This window comes from Podarcis filfolensis (assembly GCF_964270895.1).
Source record: "Podarcis filfolensis genome assembly, chromosome: 8".
NCBI classification, from domain to species: Eukaryota; Metazoa; Chordata; class Lepidosauria; order Squamata; family Lacertidae; genus Podarcis; species Podarcis filfolensis.
The window spans coordinates 83,905,647-83,924,509 of record NC_139611.1 but is presented as its reverse complement, the minus strand read 5'-3'; the positions used below and the strand labels follow the sequence as shown (position 1 = coordinate 83,924,509).

Sequence of the window (18,863 nt, the reverse complement as noted above, 5' to 3'; positions counted from 1 at the left end):
GCCGTCTGTGTTGTAATAGGATTTTTTGTTTACAACAGTGTATTTCACAAACCATTTCCCCCTCTGCTGATAAGTATTGGATCTGTTAAACTTTCTCTCCAGCTCAACACATTCTCTGAAACACTAAAAAGGCAAGCATTAGATGCTTTGTGTGTCTGCTTTGCAGCCTAGGATAATGATAAATCTTGCTGTATATTAATGTTGTTTTCCTACATGAAAGTTGCAACCATTGTGTGGTTCATCTCTGGCCGGGAGCTGTCTCTAACCCCTTCCTGGCAAAGAAAGAGAAGAGGTACAATGAGGATTTTGTGAGGTTTCTTAACATTTCGGTTTTTCAAATGTGTGTTTTGCAGGTTTCCGTTACTGAACCAATAGCAGCACCCAATGCAGCAGAGCAATGGGAATGTGGGTTGTGGAGAATTGCCGACTCACATTTTGGCAAAGAAGTCAGAAGGGATTAGGACTTGACCTAAAATGGTTACTTTTTTGGGCAGCGGGATTTGAGGCAAGAAAAAAATCCACTACCCATTCCTTCAGTGCGGAAATCAAAGATGTAACAGAGAATTGGCTGTGCAACAGATGTACAAAAAGAGCATCTTTGACACAAAAACGGTTTTGTGGCAGCTTTTGTGATCTAGGAATAATGTGGCCTCTTTGTGTTGCTGCTGTTCCTTCCTGGTTCTTGGGATCCTGCACCTCCCAAGCATCCCATTTTATCTCCCTCACGGTAAGGACATCTCTGGGCGTTAGGAAGACATTGATATCATGGCACAAGATCTCATGGGTTCTATTTCCCGTAGTCAACAAAGCATCACACAAACCCCATTCTGTTCTCTGAATCGGAGAAGAGACAAGTTTGTCTCCCTGCCACATAATACAACTCGGGGACGTGCAACGGAGCTGAAGATTTGGGACAGGCAAAAGCCACCAGAGCAGATTACTTTAAATGAGGATGAGAAATTAATGGAGGACTACAGCTGTGGTTAGGGACGCAGGTGGCACTGTGGGTTAAACCACAGAGCCTAGGACTTGCCGATCAGAAAGTTGGCGGTTTGAATCCCTGTGACGGGGTGAGCTCCTGTTGCTCGGTCCCTGCTCCTGCCAACCTAGCAGTTTGAAAGCACATCAAAGTGCAAGTAGATAAATAGGTACCACTCTGGCGGGAAGGTAAACGGTGTTTCCGTGCGGTGCTCTGGTTTGCCAGAAGCGGCTTAGTCATGCTGGCCACATGACCCGGAAGCTGTACGCTGGCTCCTTCGGCCAGTAAAGCGAGATGAGTGCCGCAACCCCAGAGTCGGCCACGGCCAGACCTAATGGTCAGGGGTCCCTTTACCTTTACTCTTCCGTTCTCCCTTTCCTCTGCTCCTTGCTCAAGTAATTTCATATTTTTTTGCACCTGCAGAAAAAGAAAACTTTGCAAAACACAACAGAAGCCCCGTTTGGGTTGCATAATTTATTCTTGCCCCGGGATATCCTCCTGCTCACATCAAGGTGTGCCCCTTTATTTTTGGGACGGCTCAGCGCTCCCCCTGCACTCAGCGCCCTCCTAATATGCGTAGCGGCCCATGCCCAATGTTGGCAGGATGCGGCCCCTTGGTGCTCTGTTGCCCTCCCAGCTGACAGCCACGTTCTGGAGCTTGACTTCCCCGTCGACCTCCAGGAAGCGGATGCTCTTTGGTGAGAGGCGGTGGCGGAACTCACAAAGGGAGATGTCTTTTTCCAGGATCTGGCAAAGAAGCAGAAAAAGGCATGTCAAGAAGGGTTGGAAGATAAACCTCCCAACTCCGACAGACATGAGAATCCCGTGTGGTTTGATGAGTGGCAGCTCTCCTGTTTAGATATTTGGGAACCTCAATACTCTGCACAGGCTTCTGTTAAAGGCTTTGGAGCTTGTTCGCTCTGGTTTACCATTGCTCTTCCAACTAGCTCTCTGCAAGATTCCACTATTCATGCTTAGGAACCGGTAGTTAAAGGTAGACTGCGCCCACCCCTGGGAGGCTCCACTAAGCTCAGGTGTAGGGAACCTGTGGCCCTCCAGATATTGTGGGACTCTTAATACCCGTTGGCTGTGCTGAGTGGGGCTGATGCGATTTAAAGCCCAACAACCTGAACAGAGCCAGAGAGTCCCCACCCATGTCTTCTAAACATGCCTTTGATTGACAAACCCACTAATTTTTCTAACTGCTTTTAAAAGGCACTTAAGTTAGTTCCACGAGTTTCTCACGCTTGGCTTGGAGGAATATTGGCTTTTATCGCTTGCCCTAAATGTACAGGCTACTCAAATGGACCTTAGGGGAGTTAACCGTCTAGTAACTCGGAAAGAGGAAGAGTGCCATGTTCTCTCTGCTGTGTCCACATTGATTGATTGATTGAAACTTAGGTTTGGCGCTTTTTATTTAGTGGGACATCTTTATCTACGTGGGGCTGCCCTTGAGACTGACCCAGAAATTCCAGCAGGTGCAGAAAGCCGCGGCAAGACTCCTTACGGGGTCCTCGCCGTGGGATCACGTTCACCTGGTGCTATACCAGCTGCACTGGCTCCTGGTGGAGTACAGGATCAGGTTCAAGGTGCTGGTTTTAACCTTTAAAGCCCTATACGGCCTAGGACCCTCGTACCTGTGGGACTGCCTCTCCTGGTATGTCCCACAGAGGAACTTACGGTCTTCAAACAAAAACATCTCAGAGGTCCCGGGCCACAGGGAGGTAAGGCTGGCCTCAACTAGTGCCAGGGCTTTTTCGGCTGTGGCCCTGATCTGGTGGAACGCTCTGTCACAAGAGACTAGGACCCTGTGGGATTTGACATCTTTCTGCAGGGCCTGCAAGACAGAGTGGTTCCACCAGGCCTTTGGCCAAGGCACAGTCTGACCCCCTCCTTTGGTAATCCTCACAGAACTCTAGCCCAATGGTTGCCATGAATTTGACTCTGAATTGATTTTAGAATGTATTTCAATGAATTGACTGTGATTTTATGTAAACTGTGCTATTTTTACTGTTGTTAGCCGCTCTGAGCCCGGCTTTGGCTGGGGAGGGCAGGATATAAATAAAATATTATTCTTATTCTTATTAAAAGTGGAAGGAGTGAGTTTCAAGTCAGTCGGCGAACTCTGTTCGCAGAGAGCAATGAGGAAAGCAGACAGCAATCTGAGAGCAACAACTAGGGAGTAAAATGAGGGGGCGCAGGACGTTCTTTTTGACATAGCAGTATCAAATCATATAATTTCTGGTCCTTTAGCCCTGCTTACTTGGAAGCAAGTGCCAATTAATTCAATAGGACTCTGGGGCAGATCTTGCTGTTCTCTTCCTATACCTGCCCCCCTATCCTATACTATACCTACTTTTGGGCTCCCAGTAGCCTTCTGCCCTCCCAGTCCCCATGCAGCTACCACCACCCCTCACCCAGCCCCCGTGTTTTGGGGGATCGTGTGTGTGTGTGTCCCAATTCCCCTTCCCCGTCGAGGACCCCATAGTTGCTACCCTGACCTTGTAGCCCATCCGGGTGACGATGATTTGAATCCTGAACTCCTGGCCTCGCCGGAAAGGGGCCATCACCGTCAGACCCTCACCCCACTGCTGGTCCGCGAAGCTGTTGAGGGTCACCCAGCCTGGGGAAGACGGGGGTCCCTCAAAGCTGACCATCAGCCTCAGTGGCTTGTCCCCCTCCTCGACTTGTCTGGAAGAAAAGTCCACATAGAACCTGAGAAAAGAGGTGAGAGAGATCAGGTTCCCTGGGTCACACATCCTGCCATACGTCCCGTCCCCCCCAGGTAAGAATTAGCTGATTGCTCTGCTGCCAACTTCTTTCCTGTATCCTTGCTCCTCTGCTGTCCTTTGTTTATTTATATGCATTTTTTATATACCGTATTTTTTGCTCCACAAGAGACACTTTTTTCTTCCTAAAAAGTAAGGGGAAATGTCTGTGCGTCTTAATGGAGCAAATGCGTGGTCCCTGGAACTGAATTGCCATGGGGCAAAAAGCAGATCGTGCAGAGGGAAGTGGGTGTTGAAACAAAGCCGCTGATCGTTTGCCGATCGGGGAGAGAGATAAGGGACGTTAGAGATAAAGGAGGCTGCCTGGGAGAGGGGAGGTAAAAACAGCAAACTTGCAAAGGAAAACAGGAAGACTAAAGCAATAAGGAGAGAAATTAGAAGAAAAGGAGGAGCAAAAAACTGCTCCAGCTAAGGAAAAGACACTAAGGCAAACAAGAGGGAAGGGAGTGTTGAAAGGAAGCAGCTGATTGGTGGGATCGGAAGAGAGATAAGGGACGCTAGTGGAGGCTGCCTGGGAGGGGGAGGTAAAAGACCATGGATCCTCAGGATTTTTACATTGGGTCACCCCAAATTCACCATCAGATCACATAGCATGTCCATGGCTACAGCCTGCACCAAAAAAATCACACACCCACTGTTGCCTGGGACTGCAATGACGCAAAAACTTGGTTACAAAGCACGGATCCATGTGGATCCTTATGGTTTTTGCATTGGGTCACCCCAAATTCACCATCAGATCACATGTCTGTGGTCACAGCATGAACCACAAAAATCATACATCCACCGTTTCGTTCAGAATATGTTTTTTTCTTGCTTTCCTCCTTTAAAAACTAGGTGCATCTTATGGAGCGAAAAATACGGTATTTATGCTGCCTTCTTCCAACGAGCTCTAGTACATGGTTCCGCTCCTCCCATTTCATCTTCACAACATCCCTGTGAGGTTGGTCAGGCCTTGAGAGGCAGCGACTGGCTCCGGGGTCACCCAGCGAGCTTCATAGCTGAGCAGGGATTCAAACTCTGGTCTCCCAGGTCCTAGTCCAGCACCCTCACCTAGTTCAAGGCAGACTGTGACCCTGCAGAGGTTGCTGGACTCAGAACTTCCATGGCCCCCAGCCAGCATGCCCAGTGGTTAGGTATAATGAGAGTTGTAGACATAAGAACATAGGGAAAGCCTGCTGGGTCAGACCGGTGGCCCACCTGGTCAGTCCAGCATCCTGTTCTCACAGTGGCCAATCAGATGCCTGTGGGAAGCCTGAAAACAGGATCCGAGCACAAGCGAACTCTCCCCTCCTGTGGTTTCCAGCAACTGGTACTCAGAGAATGACCCTCTCCCTGCCTGGCACAATCTCAGCTATCAAAATGAACCTACTTTCCAGGATGCTGTTTTTATTCCAATCAGTACTAGTTGTAAATAACTTTGGCTGCTTCAAAGAATGGAAGAAGGATATTTCTAAATTCTTTTTTTTTGGGGGGGGGGGACATAAAATTTCGATAGACAAAAAGAAAGAGGAGGTTTTGCCTTGCCAGACCTGCAAATCTATTATGAGGCAGCCTGCTTGTGCAGGTTAAAATAATGCTCCTGAATTGAAGTTTGGCTGGCACGCATGTCTCTGCTATGGGAAGGTGAAAATTTATAAACGTTTTATAAACCATATTCTAAGAAAGAATTTGTGTAGAGTTTGGGAGAAATATAAAAATCTGCTGGAAAGGGAAACACCTTTATGGCTATCTCCTATTGAGGCTATTACAATTAAGAGAGTTAATATGGATAGACAACTTACAGGGAATTGCTGCACTTTACAGAGGGGGAACCTAAACTCTTTTAAACAAGTTTCTTCTCCCTTGGTCTACTCCACATAGGAATAAGGGGAGCCACGGTTGGTCCATTTAGCTTAGTATTGTCTACACTGGTTGGCAGCAGTGCTTCTCCAGGGGTTCAGATGGGACATTCCCAGGCTTACCAGGAGAGGCTGCCAGGACTCGAACCTGGGACCTTCTACATGCAAAGCAGATGCCCTACCAACTGAGCTACAGGCGTTCCTTGTAACATAAGAGATCCCTTATCTCTTCACCTAACTTGCACAGTTAAATCACTAAAAAGCTGGGTCCGGGTGGCTTAGATCTCCCCTGGTGTCAGTTATGGGAGGTGTGGCTGCTGTGCCTCAGAGCAGAAGGAAAGGCACTCTGCACATGCCTAGGCACAGTCTCTCCCTGTAATATTCCACAAGTCCTAGCACCAAGTCCTGGCCAGGAATTGCGACTTGCCTCCTCTGCTTGCATCACGATTTCTGGACGCCGAATCCATTCTTGGGAAGATAATATCAGTACTAAGTTACCTTTTGCCCTGTGGTGGAATTATACCTTCCAGCAGCACCCATGACTCTGGTTCCAGGCCTTGCGGGATAGCCCGGTAAAATGGTATATTCTGCAAGGGAGGAAAGAAGAAAATGAGGCACGCACAGTCTTGAATCCCTGTGTTGTAAACAAAAATTGCCCTTTTCCCTTATGGGGTATCCAAGAGCCCATATAGAGTCCTTACCTAGGTTCCCTATTGGTAGGAGAGAAAAACAGAGGCCAACCAGAGAATATTGAGAAGCAAAGCAGCTAGTATGCTTGATCTTTATTGATCTGTTGCAACAGGGTGCTCCCCTCACTCGCAGGAGAGGAGGAGGAACCCAGAACAATGGCGCGCAAGGCCTTATAAAGACTTTTGAAATTCCCACCCTGTAGATCAAGACCACCCCAGAAACATCATACATACATCACAGACGGGGTGTAACCTAAGACCACCCTCCAGATACATCACACCTACATCACAAAAAAGGCGGTCTAAAACAGAAATTTGAATGTTGTTTTTCTCCTGTCCTTGTTTATCTCCTGTCTGGCAGGTTACTTGATTGGATTTCCTGGGGAGCCTGGCCAGTCTTTTGTACAGTGGTGCCTCGCAAGACGAAAATAATCCGTTCCGCGAGTCTCTTCGTCTAGCGGTTTTTTCGTCTTGCGAAGCAACCCTATTAGCGGATTAGCGCTATTAGCGGTTTAGCGGCTTAGCGGCTATTAAAGGCTTAGCAGCTAAAAGGGTATTAGCGGCTTAGCGGCTTAGAAAAAGGGGGGGGAGCGAAAAAAATCGCAAGACTCGCAAGACGTTTTCATCTTGCGAAGCAAACCCATAGGGAAATTCGTCTTGCGAAGCGCATCCAAAAAAGGAAAACCCTTTCGTCTAGCGGGTTTTTTGTCTTGCGAGGCATTCGTCTTGCAGGGCACCACTGTAATGATAAATACTTAGTTCCTGGGCCAGGTCACAGGCTCACATCCTATTCATATCTTGAATGTGCCCTTAAGACAGGATTTGTGAGGAAAGAGACAATGGGGAGATTTCCCACTTTGACCTTGCAGAGAAAACATTTGCTCAGTTTAAGAATCAAAATGGTTCCAGTTTGGCCTTCCTGTGCTGATCTATGTACGTGCTTGGTTGGTACACTTATGAACATTGCCATATATCTAGGACCATAAAATTCCTATCACACCATCCAGTCTGTGAGATGATTGGCTTGGTTTCTTCTTTTAATAAGGTTTTATTAAAGCTTTTTCCGAATACAATAAGATAAAAGAAACTGAATAAAAACAAAAACAGAGAGAGAAGAAATCACAGAGTCCTCTCGAAGGTAGCGCTTAACTCTTGTCTCACACAGAAAGTGGTGCACCCTCCAAACTCTCACCTGAGAGCTTTCTTTAATTTTTTTTTTTATTTTCAAATTTTATAATCGCAATAATTTATAAATTCAATACTTTCCCACGGATACAGTATATACTGCCCCCCCGCCCCTGCCCTGGATTCCATTTTTCTCCCCTCTAATTTCTTGCATCTTATTTTATTTCTCCAAACTTTGTTTTCCCTCTTATTTATCCTAGTTTCCAATTATATACCGTATTTTTTCTCTCCATAAGACACACTTTTTCCCTCCTAAAGAGTAAGGGGAAATGTGTGTGCATCTTATGGAGCGGAGGCAGGCAGGAAAAGCCCCCAAGAGCTCTTGGGGGCTTTTCCCAGGAGGGAGAAGGGACTGACGTGGCCAGTCAGTCCCTTCTCCCTCCTCATAGAAAAGCCCGCTCCTTAAAGGCTGCGCGGCTCCTGTGGGCTTTTGTGGGAGGTGGGGGAAGGGACAAAGGGCAGCTCCTCAGGCCCTTTCCCCAACCTACCACAAAAGCCCGCAAGAGCCGCGCTCCCTTTCACTAGCTGCGTTGATCCTCTTGGGGGCTTTTCCACCCGAGGAGGGCAGCCCGTCGGTTACGGGCTGCCCTTCTCCCTCCTGGGGAAAAGCCTGCAAATCAGGTGCACCTTATGGAGCGAAAAATACGGTAATTGAGAGCTTTCAACTTGTTCTCAAATAGTCTCTCATCTTTCTACAACCACAAAACAACTCAGCCAGGCAGGGAAGAGAGAGAGAAAGAGAAAGGTCACCCACAAATTGTGACTGTGTGAGAATCTGAACCCAGGCCTCAGTCTGAACAAAATGCTGCTTTGAATATTCCCTCTTCATTTAGAAGAACAGAGTCATTGACGACTTCTTCTTCTTCTTCTTCTTCTTCTTCTTCTTCTTTCTCCTCCTCCTCATAGGCCATCTAGTACAGCATCCTAATCTCACAGCGTCCATCCAGTTCCTTCTTTGCTACTTAAGCCCATTTCCTCAGATAACCGACTTCCTTCTTTCTTAAAACTGCTTATCATCGCGTGAACTTCCTGCCCCTTCTTCAACCTCTTCTATCAAGCAGATCTAATCAATATTTCCCGAGGCTTTAATCCATAGCTCTTCTTACCAAAGAACGCCCACCAGAGTTCAAGCCTTGAAAAAGTCGGAGGTTTGGTACCTGGGAAAGTGAGTCACAGGGTGGGAAGCCCATTTGACGCAATGCAGAATTGGCCCATAATCTGTCCCTTTCGCCCCCTTGAAATTGCATGATGCTACATGACAGTTTGCGGTTGCAGAAAGGTGTGGCGTACAAAGGATACTAGCACAGTACCAATGAGTTTTATTTTGCTTTTAAAAATTCCTGTGAATTATTGAGACACCCTCAGCTGGTTTCGGTTCCTCCTTGCTACAGTGGGGAAATCGAGGAACTGTCCCAGTGATCAGAGGAAGAAAGGAGACAACTTGAGAAAGCACCTGCTTCGGTGTTGGAAAATTACTACCTGTAGCCACAACTTTTTCTGCAATAAACACAAACCCTTGTTTTGCAAAATGTGGCAAACTACAAAAATGCAAACGCAACACGCTGGCTAATGTTGTTGTTGTTTAGTCATTTAGTCGTGTCCGACTCTTCGTGACCCCCTGGACCAGAGCACGCCAGGCACTCCTGTCTTCCACTGCCTCCCGCAGTTTGGTCAAACTCATGCTGGTAGCTTCGAGAACACTGTCCAACCATCTCATCCTCTGTCGTCCCCTTCTCCTTGTGCCCGCCATCTTTCCCAACATCAGGGTCTTTTTCAGGGAGTCTTCTCTTCTCATGAGGTGACCAAAGTATTGGAGCCTCAGCTTCACGATCTGTCCTTCCAGTGAGCACTCAGGGCTGATTTCCTTCAGAATGGAGAGGTTTGATCTTCTTGCAGCCCATGGGACTCTCAAGAGTCTCCTCCAGCACCATAATTCAAAAGCATCCATTCTTCGGCGATCAGCCTTCTTTATGGTCCAGCTCTCGCTTCCATACATCACTACTGGGAAAATCATAGCTTTAACTATACGGACCCTCGCTGGCTAATAACGGTTAGTAAATATATAATAGGTATGATGTCATTCAAAATATACAAATAAGCGACTTCAAAATAATATATATATCATACAATACATCTCACAGAATATACAAGTAACTGCAAGTTGTTACATGTATCAGTGTCAAACAAAGGTTCAAACAACCAATGAATAGCGAAGAACGCCAAACCGTCTCTCAAAGGAAGACGTCTCGCAAAAGTTTCAAAGGAAGACATCTCTGCAAAGTCTCAAAAGGACAGTGCATCTGGAACAGTTCAACTGTTTCAAAATAAAGTCTTCATCAGCTAGAAGTGGAATTGAAAGCAATGAATGACAACAAAACAGCAACCTGCAGCTACATTATCCAGTGAGCACTGATCCACTAGTACGATCTCCACTAGTATGTATATTTCATTGATTATTCAGAATGTACCTCTTTATATAGGAATGAGGGTTGCCCTATGGTCTAAACCACAGATCCTAGGGCTTGCTGATCAGAAGGTTGGCGGTTCGAATCCATGCGACAGGGTGAGCTCCCATTGCTCAGTCCCTGCTCCTGCCAACCTAGCAGTTCGAAAGCACGTCAAAGTGCAAGTAGATAAATAGGTACCGCTCCAGTGGGAAGGTAAACGGCGTTTCCGTGTGCTGCTCTGGTTCGCCAGAAGCGGCTTAGTCATGCTGGCCACATGACCCGGAAGCTGTACGCCGTCTCCCTCGGCCAATAAAGCGAGATGAGCGCCACAACCCCAGAGTCGGCCATGACTGGACCTAATGGTCAGGGGTCCCCTTACCTTTACCGCTTTATATATTTTGTTCTACTGTATATCGTACATACAGGTTGCTCAGTTTTGTTGCATTCATTGCTTGCAACATCATACCAATATATATATATATATTTACTAACAGTTATTAGCCAGCGTGTTGCGTTGACAACTGGATTCTGCAACTGAGATTCGGAAACATTGCTGTAGAGGGCAGAGCATAGCCGTCATGGCTAGTCGCCCTTGATAGCCCTCTTGTCCATGAATTTGTTCAATTCTCTTTTAAAAAGCCATCTACAACTAATCTACAGAAACTACAACTAATCCAGAATGCGGCAGCTAGACTGGTAACTGCGGGCGGCCGCCGAGACCACATAACACCAGTCTTGAAAGACCTACATTGGCTCCCAGTATGTTTCCAAGCACAATTCAAAGTGTTGGTGCTGACCTTGAAAGCCCTAAACGGCCTCGGTTCAGTATACCTGAAGGAGCGTCTCCACCCCCATCGTTCTACCCGGACACTGAGGTCCAGCTCTAAGGGCCTTCTGACGGTTCCCTCCCTGCAAGAAGCAAAGCTACAGGGAACCAGGCAGAAGGCCTTCTCGGTGGTGGCACCCGCCCTGTGGAATGCCCTCCCACCAGATGTCAAAGAGATAAACAATTACCTGACTTTTAGAAGACATCTGAAGGCAGCCCTGTTTAGGGAAGTTTTTAATGTGTGACATTTTAATGCATTTTTTACCTTTGTTGGAAGCCGCCCAGAGTGGCTGGGGAAACCCAGCCAGATGGGCGGGGTACAAATAATAAATTATTATTATTATTATTATTATTATTATTATTATTATTATTATTATTATCATCATCCAAGTTGGTAGCCATCACTCCTTCCTGTGGGAGGGAGTTCCACAGATTAACCAAGCACCATGTGAAACAGCTTATTCGCCAAGATAATTAAGGGTCTGGAAACAGCCTTACGAGGAGCGCTTGAAGGAGCCATCTTCAAATATCTTAAGGGCTGTCGCATGGAAGAGGGAACAGGCTTGTTTTCTCCTGCTCTGGAGGGCAGGACTCGAACCCATGGCTTCAAGCTACAAGAAAGGAGGTTCCGGGGAAACAGCAGGAGGAACTTTCTGACAGCAAGAGCTGTTCAGCAGGGGAACAGACTCCCACGAAAGATGGTGGGCTCTTCTTCCTTGGAGGTTTTTAAGCAGATGTCGGATGGCCATCTGTTATGGATGCTTTAGCTGAGATTCATGCCTTGCGGGGGGTTGGTCTGGATGACCTCCAGGGTCCCTTCCAACGCTTAAGATTCTACCATTCTTTTCTCTGTCCCTGACATTCAGCTTCTTGAGATGCCCACCTAATTCCAGTGTTAGGAGAGAGAGAGAAAAAGGTTTCTCGGTCCACTTTCTCCACGCCAGGGATTATTTTATAAACTCCTATTGTGTTGCCTCTTGCTCGCCTTTCCCCTAAGAAATCCCCAAGACTTTCATGGAATTGTCGAGTTGGAAGGGACCCTCCGAGGGTCATCTAGTCCAACCCCCTGCAGTGCAGGAATCTTTTTGCCTAGTGCAGATCTCGAACTCCCAACCCTGAAATTCAGCATCTCGAGCTTTACCAACTGAGCTCTCCCTCCGAGCGGAGTCAGGCTACCTGCTTGATCATTTCGGTTTCCCTTTTCCGGACCGTGAAGTTTGACTCAAAGTAGACCCATTTCAGTGAATGGGCCTAAGTTCGCCATGTCCACGAATTCCAATCTGTCTCCTTCGTGCAGGATTTTAGCCACACGTGTCTTAACAGGGAGGGACACGTAATTCATATATAAAATTTTTAAAGCGACATGTTGTTTATGGCAATGTTCGTTGTTTTTTTTTTTTAAAAAATAGATTTTAATAAAGTTTTTGGGGGGAGAAATACAAAAGTTAGCACCAAGTGGCCAATATCTCTAATCTAAATGAAATCTAATCTAAATGAAAATTCAAAGCAGAAGGAAGAAAGGAGGTGGGGGGAGAACTTAATAATAATAATAATAATAATAATAATAATAATAATAATAATAATAATTTATTTGTACCCCGCCCATCTGGCTGGGCGGCTTCCAACATCCGTCAGCTATATACAGAAAATTGTTCCAAACACCCATTGCAATATAACACACAACAATCCCATTTTCTTCAGTCTTCAAACCCAGATATCGTAAGTTGGTTTTCTTTTTCACGCAGTAAATCTGCACTGCGATGGATTTCGAAGCCTGCTGACAAAGGAACTCTGGGAAATGTAGTTCTGGGAGGCAAGTGGGGATTTTGCTCTTCGTCCTCTCCCAAAACGCAGACTTCCTTGCTGAAGGTGCATGGACAAACTGGTTCCCAAACTGGTTTATCGTTGCAGCGCAGGTGTAAAACGAGCGCTCAGCATAAGGGCGCAGGCAGGGTGGGGACGTTGGAAAGGTGGCCGGTTCAGTTGACGTAAGGAGGGAAAACCCAGACTGACAAAATGACATTTAAAGGCAGTGGATGAGCAAGCACTGCCTTCAAACACCCGCTCGGCCCAAGGATCTATGGCTCACTTGGAGTAAGGTAGGGATAGCTCAGTCGGGAGAGCATGAGACTCTTAAATCTCAAGGTCGTGGGTTCGAAACCCGTGTTGGACGAAAGATTCCTGGATTGCAGGGAGTTGGGCTAGATGACCGCCAGGTTCCCTTCCAACTCTGCAATTCTGTGATTCAGGAAGAAGCCTGCTGGATCAGGCCAATGGTCCAGCATCTGGTCCAGCATCCTGTTCCCACAGGGTCCAACCAGATGCCTCAATTTCTCTCCTCTCCTGCGGTTTACAGAAACCGGTGTTCAGAAACATCGCTGCCTCTGACCGCGGTCGCAGAGGATAGCCATCATAGCTAGCAGACATCAATAGCCTTCCCCTCCATTAATCTGCCTAACAATCGACACCTGTGACCATCACTACCCTCCAGTGGCAGTGAGTTCCAAAGTTTAACTATGCGCTATAAAAGGAAGCCGCTTCCGTAACTGGCCAGACCCCTGGTCTATCTAGCTGGAAAACTATCTAATTACAAAAAAAAAAAAAAACTTGTGGAATAGTTCAGTCGGTAGAGCATCACACTTTTAATCTCAGGATTGTGGGTTTGAACCCCACCCTGGGTGAAAAAATTGCTGCACTGCACAGGGTTCTAACTCTACAATTCTATGTTTCTAATGGAAGATTCGTTCCAGGCAAAAGAAAGCATTTCTGCACATGGCGCATAGCAGAAGTGCAGAATGCACGTCTACGGGACTTTGCGATGGCCGCTGGCTTGAATGGCTTTCAAAGAGGTTGCACAAATTTGGGGAGGAAAAGGCTCTGCCATCGGCTACCAGCCATGAATGTTTTGCCTCTGCTGTGGGAGCCAGTACAACTCTGGAGAGCAGCTGCCTGGGTATCATGAACAGGGAGAATTTCACTTGAACTCAGATCCTGTTTGCTGGAATCTGGCTGGTAAAAAAAAGAGGTAAAGGTAAAGGACCCCTGGATGGTTAAGTCCAGTCAAAGGCAACTGTGGGGTTGCGGCGCTCATCTCCCTTTCAGGCCAAGGGAGCTGGTGTTTGTCCACAGACAGCTTTCCGGGTCATGTAGCCAGCATGACTAAACCGCTTCTGGCACAAAGGAACACCGTGACGGAAACCAGAGCACACAGAAACACCGTTTACCTTCCCGTCGTAGTGGTACCTATTTATCTACTTGCACTGGTGTGCTTTCGAACTGCGAGGTTGGCAGGAGCTGGGACAGAGCAACAGGAGCTCACGCCGTCGCAGGGATTCGAACCGCCGACCTTCCGATCGGCAAGCCCAGGAGGCTCAGTGGTTTAGACCACAGCGCCACCCGCGTCCAGTGTGGGAACAGAAGGCCGGACTGGATGGGCCTTATGTTTTGGTCTGTTTTAAAAGAAAGTAAGATGGGGAGAAAGGGAGACAGGCCGGCGTAACACTGTCAAAACATTGCACTTTATCAAAGGTGGCCTCCAGGTCTGGAAAGGTTAAAGACAGGGGTGCCAACTTGAATTTTAAAAAATTGGGAGGGGGGGTGTTCAAATAAGCCCCATCCTGGATAATCAATCACATGGCATGCACACACCATTTAAATGGCAATGCCCATCAACTTTGGGCGGACGCCCCCTCAATTATTTTATTTCAGTCTCTAGGAGTTGGCTCCTGTGGCAACAGCTGTCGTACGCACATCAGAAGTCTCCCCCAGTTTACGGAGTTGTGCTGAAGAGGGAATTTTGGCAAATGCACCTTCTCAGGTGAGCACCTTCCGCAGTACCTGTTCGAGAGCCCCGTCCTTTGCAGATGATTATCCTACGGTTCTTCACGGCACCTCAGCCCGTTTCTCCTCCTGGTGAATAGTTTTCATGGCTTCACTGAGTTGCAAGGGACCCCTTGGGGTCATCCAGCCCAACCCCCTGCGATGCAGGAGTCGCAGAAGAAGAATCCCTGACGGACCTCTGTTGAAATGCCTCTGACGGAGGAGAACCCACTACCTGGCTGGCACAAATAGTGTTGCCTCTCCTCGCTGGTTTTTGTTCCAGGACCGTAGCAAAACGTGCCGGGTTCAATTGCTTGCAGCACCCACAGGTAGGAACCGGCAGAGAATCCCCGCCCGAAGGTGCAGACAACGAGGAACCTCCTCTACGTTCTCGCCACCACCACAAACCAGAAAAAGGAAAGGCTCTTGGTTGTTTTTACTCACAAAATTATCAGGCACTATTGCCATCTCTGCCGCCTCTTTGCTGGAGACTTTTTGCAGGCATCAAGGACCGGCTTCCAATCAGCAGGCGACTCTTCTTAACAGTGGCAATCTCATCTCCTTCGGGGCAGATTTTGAAGAGGCGCCTCCTCCCACAGCTGATGAGTTTGTGCTTAGTCACACTTCCCCATGAGGGCGAAGTCACAGCTTGATCTATGAGCTGGAGCCCGAGAGGGAGACACCATCGCTTTCAGACTGGCCCTGGGTGCTCTCAGCTCCATCCTGACACCACGGTGACTTAGAGCTCCGCCTGGTCCTTTGTGAGGAAGGGAAAGAGCCGTCCCTGAAGCTTGCAAAAGAGAAAACCTGGATTCTAGAAGAAGAAAGTACAGTGGTACCTCGGGTCACATACACTTCAGGTTACACACTCCACTAAGCCAGAAATAGTGCTTCAGGTTCAGAACTTTGCTTCAGGATGAGAACAGAAATCGTGTTCCGGCGGCACGGCGGCAGCAGGAGGCCCCATTAGCTAAAGTGGTGCTTCAGGTTAAGAACAGTTTCAGGTTAAGAACGGACCTCCGGAATGAATTAAGTACTTAACCCGAGGTACCACTGTAGTATGGAGGGGGCTTTTTCGGGCCTCTTGTGTGTTATAAGAATTTTAAGGTCTTGTACAGTCATACTTCGGGCTGAAGTTGCTTCAGGTTGAGCACTTTTGGGTTGCGCTCTGCAGTGACCCGGAAGTAACGGAACGCGTTACTTCCGGGTTTCGCTGCATGCGCAGACGGTCAAAATGACGTCACGCGCATGTGCAGAAGCGGCGAATCACGACCCGCCCACGTACAGATGCGCGGTCGCAGGTTGCGTTCGCTTTAGGATGTGAATGGGGCTCCGGAACGGATCCTGTTCATATCCTGAGGCACCACTGTATATATAAAGTAGCGCTGGCTCCCGGCCTATAGAGTGAGATGAGCGCACAACCCTAGAGTCTGGCAAGACTGGCCCGTACGGGCAGGGGTACCTTTACCTTTACCTTTACCTTTACCTCGGGTTACAGACCCTTCAGGTGACAGACTCCGCTAACCCAGAAATAGTACCTCGGGTTAAGAACTTTGCTTCAGGATGAGAACAGAAATCGCGCCACAGCGCTGCAGTGGCAGCGGGAAGCCCCATTAGCTAAAGTGGTGCTTCAGGTTAAGAACAGTTTCAGGTTAAGAACAGACCTTCCTGCCAGCCAGAAGACCGCTCCTTCTCTGATGTATGTATGATGTATTGGGGGGGGGTCTTGGGCTACACCCCTTCTGTGATGTATGTATGATGCTTCTGGAGGTGGTCTTGGGGTCCAGGGTGGGCCATTTCAAATGTCTATATAAGGGATTGCACACTTTTGTCCTGGGTCGTCCTCCTCTCCTGAGTGTGAGGGGAGCGCCCTGTTGCAACAACTTTAAGTAAGATCAGGCTTATAGCCGCTTTGCTTTCATACCTTGAGTTGAATGTGCTTCGGGTTGAGCGCGTTCGAGTTGCACTCCGCGGCAACCCGGAAGTAATGGAGCGTGTAACTTCCGGGTTTCGCCGCTCACGCATGCGCAGACGCTCAAAATGGCGTCACGCGCATGCGCGGAAGCGGCAAAACGCGACCCGTGCACGCACAGACGCGCCGTCACGTCTTGCGTTCCGTTCGGGATGTGAACGGGGCTCCGGAACGGATCCCATTCGCATCCCGAGGTACCACTGTAATAAAATAATAATAATAATAATAAATAATTTATTTGAACCCTGCCTATCTGGCTGGGTTTCCCCAGCCACTCTGGGCAGATGTTTTCTCGCAGTGAGGGAACCGCCAGAAGGCCCTTGGCGCTGGACCTCAGCATCCGGGCAGAATGATGTGGGTGGAGACGCTCCTTCAGGTATACTGGGCTGAGGCTACAGTATTGTAGTTTCCAGGTCACCTTCAAAGGTAGCCCCACGTAGAACTGCTGACCTTCTGATCGGCAAGTCCTCGGCTCTGTGGTTTAACCCATAGCGCCACCCGTGTCCCTGTGCGCGCACACAAAAGCTTATACCCAGAACAAACTTAGTTGGTCTCTAAGGTACTACTAGACAATTTTTTAATTTTAATTTTTTATTTCAATTGCGTCAGACCAACACGGCTACCTACCTGAATCTAGAACCACTGCTCTGAATAATGTTTTTTATAGGGTAGGGGGCAAAGGATGGGTGGGTTTATGGAACCGAGGGGCCAGTGGGCCAAAAAAGGTTAGGAAACCACTGCTCTAACCACTACACCACCTAGCCTCCTTCGCAGGCTTTCAGTGAGGATTGTTTATGTCCTGTGGGTGACACACCTGGGACACTCAGATTGAGGACGTCGTAAATCCACTGGGATTTGATTGCCACTGTGCAATAACGGACAGCAGATTCAGTGAGCAGATTTTAAGGCGTTAGCTTTCGTGGGTAATTCTGTGTCAGAAGATGCTTCAGGCAACACAGCAATGTTTTTTTGGAGCCGGTGCAACACAGGAACTGAAAATGGGAGCTTTGTACCAGGAAGTCGACTGTCATTCAGGGATGACGTCAGCAGGGTGGTTTAGGCAAACCTCGGTTTCCCCACTTGCGTTGCTTATTTGTGGATAAAACACACGTTGCAAAACTGCTGTGCTGGCTAGAAACTCCTGCCCAAAAAATCTACAGCCCTCCAGGTTTAGTAGCGTTAGCAGAGTTATTTCAGTAAAGCAAACGTATCAAGTCTGGAGAGAAAATAAACCCTGAGAACATTTTCCCCAAAGAAAAGCTGAACAAAACGATCTATAACTTGAAGAGAAAGGCAAATCCGTTCCTTTCTTACTTCAGGCCTTCTACATGGCAATGTTAGAGTCAGCAGTCACAAAATTAAAAGACGCCTGCTCCTTGGGAGAAAAGCAATGACAAACCTAGACAGCATCTTAAAAAGCAGAGACATCACCTTGCCAACAAAGGTCCGTATAGTTAAAGCCATGGTTTTCCCAGTGGTGATGTATGGAAGTGAGAGCTGGACCATAAAGAAGGCTGATCGCCGAAGAATGGATGCATTTGAGTTCTGGTGCTGGAGGAGACTCTTGAGAGTCCCATGGACTGCAAGAAGATCAAACCTCTCCATTCTGAAGGAAATCAGCCCTGAGTGCTCACTGGAAGGCCAGATCCTGAAGCTGAGGCTCCAAGACTTTGGCCACCTCATGAGAAGAGAAGACTCCCTGGAAAAGACCCTGATGTTGGGAAAGATGGAGGGCACAAGGAGAAGGGGACGACAGAGGACGAGATGACTGGACAGTGTTCTCGAAGCTGCCAGCATGAGTTTGACCAAACTGCGGGAGGCAGTGGAAGACAGGAGTGCCTGGCGTGCTCTGCTCCATGGGGTCACAAAGAGTCGGACACAACTAATAGACTAAACAACAAAGCGAGGAACCCTGTTTTGGTTTGTCCTTTTTAAAGGGATATGTTTTAATGGGACAGGATTTGTTCTTGGAAAACGTCGGCTTCTACTGAATCAAGACGTCAGGCTGATTCACCTGTAGTTTCCTGGATGTTTCTCTTCACGCCCTTTTCTGACAGGGCTCCAGCTCAGTGACAGCACCTCACCACTTCTCTGCAATTCATCAAAGATGACAGGCAGAGAGGGTCAGAGCAGGTTCTTCCTTTCACACTGTCTGGTACATTTCACCGGAAACTTGAGCCCGTATGAGACAGCCTTCCATTTTTCCTTCCTGTTTGGAATTGTTTGTGCTTGAACCTCCCAATAACAGCCCTGGCAAGAGCGGCTTAACAGTCAGATGGACTCCCTTGGAACATGGCAACCTCTCCTCCCCTGGAGTTT

General features: G+C 47.9%; 1 protein-coding gene across 2 annotated transcripts; it reads right to left on the bottom strand.

Moving 5' to 3' along the window:
• Positions 1 to 1,438: 1,438 nt before the first annotated feature.
• LOC310769057 (galectin-7-like) lies at positions 1,439 to 15,149 on the bottom strand. 2 transcript variants are annotated; one of them, XM_083628137.1, is made up of 4 exons: positions 15,017 to 15,149; positions 6,105 to 6,193; positions 3,481 to 3,694; positions 1,439 to 1,726 (listed from the first exon to the last, which is right to left on the bottom strand). In XM_083628137.1, exons 1-4 carry the CDS (start codon positions 15,038 to 15,040, stop codon positions 1,547 to 1,549), a joined length of 507 nt encoding a protein of 168 aa, XP_083484263.1. In that variant the 5' UTR covers positions 15,041 to 15,149; the 3' UTR covers positions 1,439 to 1,546. The 2 variants fall into 2 exon arrangements, with proteins under 2 accessions (XP_083484263.1, XP_083484262.1); XM_083628136.1 differs by lacking the exon at positions 15,017 to 15,149 and adding an exon at positions 12,536 to 12,993.
• Between the last annotated feature and the right edge of the window lie 3,714 nt (positions 15,150 to 18,863).

Bases quoted from the DNA above. Each gene is read 5' to 3' on its own strand.
- LOC310769057 (XM_083628136.1), bottom strand. From the start codon at position 12,628: ATGCACCTTCAGCAAGGAAGTCTGCGTTTTGGGAGAGGACGAAGAGCA. The intron at 6,194-12,535 runs GTCAGCAGGCTT...CCTCCCTTGCAG, and splicing joins ACATTTCCCAGAGTTCCTTT to AATATACCATTTTACCGGGC. The intron at 3,695-6,104 runs GTAACTTAGTAC...CTCTTTTCTCAG, and splicing joins ATTCCACCACAGGGCAAAAG to GTTCTATGTGGACTTTTCTT.